Genomic DNA, 7,480 nt, shown 5'->3' with positions numbered 1-7,480 from the left:
TTGCTATCGTTTGTATTTGAAGAACATTCCATCGTGTACATTCAAATTTAAAAAAATGTTATTTCATGTATCTAGTTTCGCACTCATCCAAACATGACAAGTAACAATATGACATCAATGTAACCTGACATCCATATAAGTTGTGACATGAAAAAAAGACCACAGGATACATGCTGTAACAAAATTTCAACACCGAATACAATAATAATGCACAAAATGAAACGAATAAACCAAACTTGTGCTTGTATCAAAGGATAGACCAATTCGGTCCAAAGATGGGTTTAAATTCCAGCGACATGACCATTTCGCCACCAACTAACGTGCAACATGGCTGAATACATCGCATAACCCATAGGGCACATTAACCACAAATCGAATACTACGCAATACGACACTATACAAAAACTTATTGGTGGTAAACTGATACCAAGATAATATTTTTAGTAATTATAGTATTATTGTATGAGGATTATTCGGAGACATTAGGGTTAGTATCAGTACCACCGCTAATTCATATGCTTAAGTTGTCGGGGACATTCGATAAAAAATGGAATGATTACGTAAAGGTAACATACACAAATCACATCTACCAATCTACCATTATTATTTAATAAATTACTTTTAATTACACCTTTTAAATCTAAAATTGTCTTGAAGAACAAGTACTTGGACAGTTGGACCGAGATCTATTAAATGAACATTCGTTGACTGAAAGGGTGATCTATCATATATATACACTACACATTTATAAACAGACATACAACTATTTAGTGTAGCATTCCCCATAACAGGAACAAAAACAAAAACCAATAATAAATGGACACACTATACATTGAAAATCATGTCTCAAAATATACACCTACTCACTTTCCAATCGGTCTCTAATTTAAACTCTCTTCTTACCTCCCCAACTAACCATTCAAATGAACTATAAAAAGCGCAAAGACGATTATGAGGAGATTCAAAAGAAGCCCGTCGCACCCTGCACATCCACATTAGTATTCGCTTTAGATACAATAAAAGTGACTTTCAATCACTACAACTTTTAATAGTTTGCGGTAAAAGAATGAGCATGTAAAAAGCAGACTAATAAGAGGTGTTTTTCCCTGCGTGGTCCAAGAGAAATTGACAATTGTTTTAGATCCTTTGAGAAATATGTATAAGCTTCCCAGTTTGGGATTTTCAAAGTTCCCAATTTAGCGCTCCATATTTGGACACATGCGATTACCACTTATGTGTCACTGAAGAGTTCTCTCTATATAAAGCAATTACCACTTATGTGTCACTGAAGAGTTCTCTCTATATATAAGTGACGTCATATGTGCGGAACAAAACCTAGCTACCTACATCTACATATACAGCTAGTACATTGCATAGCGTCAACTCTATTGTGTATGGTTAAGAGGTACGTATTATGCGCATATCACATCCATTTAAATAGTGTTTGGATGCATTTATTATGTGTAGTATAAAGTATTAAACTCAAGCCTCAAAGGCAGAAGAGGGGTATATCATAGCAATTTCTGACAAAAACATCTGTCAACAATAAAATTAACATTAGTATCTAACACTCTTAAGTTACGAGATACGCACCAGGATATACTGTCTCTGATGTTGGTAGGGCAGGCAATGACATCTCTGCCAAAAAAAGATGGTTAACATTAGGATATATAAATCATGTTATATGTGATTTATCCTTGTTCAGATCAAAAAGTCTAAAAGGAATGAAAAACAATCACCATAATTCAGTGACTATTTTATTACTTTGGTTTAACTTTATTTTCTGATGGAGGTGAGAACTTTGACCCATTTATTTATGAATGAATTGTTCCAGGTTATGTTTTATTCCTAAATCCTACAACAATATTGCAGCTAAGACCTGCTACTTCACTTTAATCAAAATCTGAAACGATATAGCTTATGTGATCATATTTCACATATCAAATTTATTTTAAAGCTACATGGATTGAACGGAAAGTGTTTTCGGTAAAGCAAACCCAACCTTTATTCACCCCAAGGTACCCCCAGGCTGCCGAACCACACGATTTATATTTTTAATGAGTGCACACGCAGAAGCGGAGAGAGAGTTGTCCCCCGATCTTAGATAAATATATCTGAGGACAATAAATGGCCTTGGTAAATTACCAGGAGCACATAGGGAGAATGATGCCATGGATGATGATGAAGGCCAAGGAGCAGCAATATTGTCACTCAAGTCGCATGTAAAGCTGAACCCACTTGAATTGTCATACACCACATCTGCAGGCAAGCTTCTAAGTAGACACCCTGCATGAACAGAAGTACATAACATCCTAAATCAATAAATGTAACATTTGATATTGTTTCTCTTAATGAAATCATAAGACTTTTCACAGAACTCATTTTAGGTTGCAGTCACATGTAGATAAAATAAAACAAATGTGTTTCTTGTAAGACACCAAAAATCCAAAATAGAAAAAAATTAATTTAATAAAAAAAACTAGAACCATGTATATCCCATGTCCACATAGGGGGGCTCTTGTTGCACCAAACAACATATGTATGATCATAGTGAAGCAAAAGGGTATAGATTCCCTCAAGTTATCCCAAGGGGTAAAGTTGAAGGGATCTTGAACATTGATTTAAAAGCAAAGGTTAAGATTCAAAAATGACCATTGAATCTTGACAGTTGATTTTAGTTCAAGGGTTGAGATTGCCCTAACTTTACCCCTCAAGTTATTACTAACTTGAGGGAATCCTCACCCGAAGAAAAACATGTTCATATAATAATAATAAAAAAAGAGATATAAACTAAATATATTCTTGTATGCTCTTTCCAGTAGGGCATAATGTAGCTAGTTTCTATGTAGTTGAACTTTAACTGGTAAACATGTCCCAAGAAGTAGTTAAGTTTCAGTTATTGGAAAGTAACCGATTCATACACCTAAACATACTTCCGCATAAATAAGCTACAAACACAGAGAAGTCATATTTCAAACACCGTAGTTGCATACTGAAAATTTATATCCTAGTGCATGTAAAGTAAAAGCAGACTCAAATAACAGAAGGCAATAGAGATCACCTTCTTCTCCATAAGCTACTTCAGTGCCAACCATTGTATTCACGTGCAAGGTAAAAGAAAAAGATCAGATGAGGTGAAAACAGATAAGCATCAAATGCATAATAACAAAGTTATATATGTGGAAACTTTGACCCTTTCACCTATAGATCAGTTGATCTAGGCTATGTTTAATCACTTACAGGTTAAAGGGTAAAACTAAAAAGATTTGACCAGAAAAGGAAACAGATTATTTTCGTTAAACTAAAACAAGTCAAACATCAACCAATTAAGTTATCCAAAAAATAATTATTTTCGTTATAATTTTTGTAATCACATTTAACACCTTAATTATGGGGTAATTTAGGTGAAGTTAGCATCACCTACATTAGGTGCCATAAAGGATGATAATTGTTTTACATTTCCAATACTCTGTCATTTTTGACACATCAAACTCGCATATAACCCCCTTGTTACCTTTATCATCAGACAACTTGCATTATGATAGCATCACACATTGTTTTTAAATATATATAACAAAGAAATAGATTAACGTCGTGATGTGGGACTGACTCATTTATTTATAACCTGCAATAAAATAATTATTGCTTTAACCCAAACCCATTTGACCCCCCAACGCTAACTGCTTTGACGGAACACCATTTTAACTTGTTACCCAACCCGTTTGTTTTGCCACCTCTTACCTATAGAAAGTCATATACCTTGGAGGCTAAAATCTTTCAAGTCGACATCACAAAGCTCATATATGTCTGTTAGTACTCCGCCTTTTCTTAGCATGGACCCCAAAAATGATGCACAGATTATCGCTTGTCTGTTTGTAATTAACATTTGCCTTTGTACTCCTGCAATGTATGTGTTCAATGAACTACAGCATGAAGGACTTGGAGCTGCCACATTTTTACAAGCTTTTATCACCTCAATTGGCTGCTTGAAATCCAAAGGGCAAACTGCAATATAAATTCATATATCATTCACATATAATTTTACATAATAACCAGTGCTGTAAAATTGAGACATCTCGGCCGAGAGATCGGGGAGGAATCGCAACTCAGGGCAGAGCTGAGGCGATTGTTCTATACTCAAACTAAAAAATTGGTCAGCTGGACAATCTAGGGTCAAACTCCAAAACTAGTCAAAGTCAGTCTCTTTTTTTTTTCCCTTCATTTAAGGTATTTGAACTTTGAATGTATACTAATATGTTTGAAGTATTTGAAGGAGTAAGCTAATGTTTCTAAACAACTGCATTTATGTTATAGTCTATCTTTATACCTATATAAATTCAATAGTACTTTTATTTAGAATATTCAGATCAGAGTAATCCCTCACTCCCCGAGAAGCTGCTAACTCTTGAAAATTCTTGCCTCCGAGGAGAGTCAGAGTTACAAGTTTCCCGACCTTGATACCAACTAAAAGAATATAGCCTTCATATTTATATAACCCTCGATCATGATAGCGTTTGTGTTAAACGTCATGTTGTTTCGGCCACCTTAAGTATCGTTTTCTACTGTTGATAAGTGGCACGCACGTAATTATCATCAAACTTTTGGGTCATATACACACCTATACATTAGTCTATTTTTTTAATCCATGAGCTGGGTTCTTGATATTTCAGTGTAGGGCTGTAAACGAACTGAATAGTTCATGAACCGTTTGGCGAGAAGTTTGTTCGTATTCGTTCGTTTAGTTAAATGAATGAACATTCACAAATATCTGTTCGTAGTTAAATAAACGAACATGAACAAAACTCTCGTTTTATACAAAAACCAAACATCAATGTGTAAATACCTTTGTTGACTTTACAAGCAGATAATATTCTAAATGAAGAATCTGCAGCATCTGATGGAAGTTTCCTTGAAAGCCATGAATACACAACACTTTTGCAATCGTTAAGCACATCAATATGGGTAGATAAGCCCGTGTCCGTGTTCAAATTAGCAGTCGATTGTGATGAAGATATCTGAAAAGCAGCTTCCATAATTGCTGGTTGACAAACTGATCTGCAGCACTCCTTAAGAGGATCAATTACACTACAAGCATCCAATAATTTGCTTGTATTTACTGTTTTCTCAAACGTATTTATATCCTTTACAGGACACGAACCACCAGTTAAATTAGATGATTTGAAAGAACAAATAGCTGGTACTGAGCTGTTTGCACCTCTGCTGGCCAGAACTTCCACAATATCTGAGAAACAATCATCAGCAGTTGTATTTTGTAGAACTAAACTATCAGAATTTTTACTATAATGCCCCTGAAATATGTGAAGTGAACTGCCAAACTGTGGGCAACATATAACATTTGCTACAAGTGGTGCTAAAAGTGCAGAACAGTCGGATGCTGTTTTTTCCATGATACTTGAAATGGATGAGAAATTAAACGGGCATCTACCAGTTAAGACTGGTTTGTATGTTTTTGGGAAGAAAGGATACATTGGTGGCAAAGTCTTCCCCAGGAAGGGGTAGTGTGGTAAAACTGAAGGTGATATTTCTATAGGCTCAAATATTCCCGAACTAGGAAGACTAACTAGCTGAGATGCAGGAGGGAGCTCTTCAGCAATTACATTTAGAAAACTGGATTTCAAGATAGTTAACAGAAAGATATTAATACATAATGAACCTGCAATCAAACAGCACTTGTTAGCTAATGGTAAACAGTTCAAAACTATATAAAAAGTTGCATCATGTGAGATGCTTGTTTGTTTGAGAAGATGCAATCGTTCCTACTTTTCCAAATTACACAAACTTAATCTCCTCTTAGATTAAATTTTCGATTTAGCCCATTTGGCACATTAAAGATACAACAAAGCTCGCCCATTTGGCACATTAAATTTTCGATTTAGCACACACATATAATCTGGTGAGTGATAAACTAACTTACGGAAAATTTAATAGTGATGGCAAAATAAGAGTAGCGAAATGACATTATGAAGATAAAAAACTTATTTACACAATATAACATACCTTTGAAAAGCTTAGCAGCCTTAACACAACCCATAGCTTAACTACCCCTCTGGCAACATGAATACTGGAGAAACAATCTAACGCTGTCTACGGAAAATCCAAATCCAGTTGAAAGACGAGTTGTACCTGTAATAAGCTCAAAATAAACCCAACTTTAATATTGGTAAAATACTACAGGGATTTATGTATTATGCAGAGGATGGCAAACCCTAGATGGCTAAAACGGTACCACTGACCCGGATACTCTAGTCAAGTACAGTGAGACTAAAGCTAATCATCCAGTTTGGCATCTTCACACAACAGTAAGCCACTCGCAGTTCTCGCAACCAAAATTTCCCCATTTTAACAAATCCCTCAAAGAATAATAACATAAGAAAACCTACATCCTAAAAGTTATCACTTCTACTCCATGAGTTCCATTTTCAAATAGCTAATAAATAATTAAAAATATCTATATATAAAAAAAAAAAACAACCACAATAACAATAATATTTTAAATATATAAATAAAGCAGCTGAAATTACAATAATAGAAAAATACATACCTAAAGAAGTTGCTATTGATCTGAAGAGATTTGTAAGAAGTCGTAAAGTGACTATAGTAATCCTCCAGATCCTTCTCTGTCATTTATTAAACAACACTTCAACTACTATTATTATTACTATTATATATCACTCTTATATATTTTGTGGAAGATGATTGTAGCTAGTGAGAACCGCTAGTAGAGATAAGAAAGAAATCATACATCTTTCTTTTTTCCTACCAATATTTTTATAGTCACAACAAAACCCTAAACTGTAGTATCTTTGTAATAAAAGTGTGTGAAGAAAAAAAAAAGTGCTGAAAAAGGTGAATGATGATTGGGGGAGAGAGAGAGAGAGGGGGTAGAAACCACCACTATGTATGTCTGTTCCGGTTGGTTCTTTTGTTTGCTTTCTTTTCTGTGTGAGTATTTGGACATATATATATAGGCCCATTCTCATGTTGGTGGGTCTTACAGCCCAACCAACCTTATTTTGTTTTAACCCGACCCAGGGTAACGTCGAGCTTGATAGGACCAAATGACCAATAAATCTACACACAAGGGTATCTCACAATGTGACAACATTGACAACGGCGAAAAGTAGAGATGATGGAGGCAACGGTGTGGTTATTAATGTAAAAGTAATTGATATAAAAGTAATGTAGTTATTTTATAGGTTGAAATGTGTATGTTTTAAATAATGCTTAAAGTTATTGTAGGTATATTAAGTAATTATAAATAAACGAAGGGAAAAATCCATAAAAAGGTAACCTATTTACATGAATTTCCTATTAAAGGTAACCTATTTTGTTTTCGTCTATTTAAAAGATCCTATTTTCAAAAAATTCCTAATAAACGGTATCTCATTAGTTTTTGACAGACGGAACTCGTTAAATGCCACGTCATCGATGTCACATCATCATTTTTGCTGACGTGGCA

General features: G+C 34.6%; 1 protein-coding gene across 2 annotated transcripts; it reads right to left on the bottom strand.

Moving 5' to 3' along the window:
* Positions 1–704: 704 nt before the first annotated feature.
* On the bottom strand, positions 705–6,939 carry LOC122603846 (uncharacterized GPI-anchored protein At1g61900). Of its 2 annotated transcripts, none has more exons than XM_043776671.1 (8): positions 6,563–6,939; positions 6,019–6,144; positions 4,844–5,674; positions 3,760–4,005; positions 3,062–3,079; positions 2,146–2,286; positions 1,594–1,638; positions 705–982 (listed from the first exon to the last, which is right to left on the bottom strand). In XM_043776671.1, exons 2-8 carry the CDS (start codon positions 6,050–6,052, stop codon positions 912–914), a joined length of 1,386 nt encoding a protein of 461 aa, XP_043632606.1. In that variant the 5' UTR covers positions 6,053–6,144; positions 6,563–6,939; the 3' UTR covers positions 705–911. The 2 variants fall into 2 exon arrangements, with proteins under 2 accessions (XP_043632606.1, XP_043632607.1); XM_043776672.1 differs by having other exon boundaries at positions 3,062–3,076.
* Between the last annotated feature and the right edge of the window lie 541 nt (positions 6,940–7,480).

Source organism: Erigeron canadensis, chromosome 6, assembly GCF_010389155.1.
Source record: "Erigeron canadensis isolate Cc75 chromosome 6, C_canadensis_v1, whole genome shotgun sequence".
NCBI classification, from domain to species: Eukaryota; Viridiplantae; Streptophyta; class Magnoliopsida; order Asterales; family Asteraceae; genus Erigeron; species Erigeron canadensis.
This window is presented reverse-complemented; position numbering and strand designations above follow the sequence as displayed.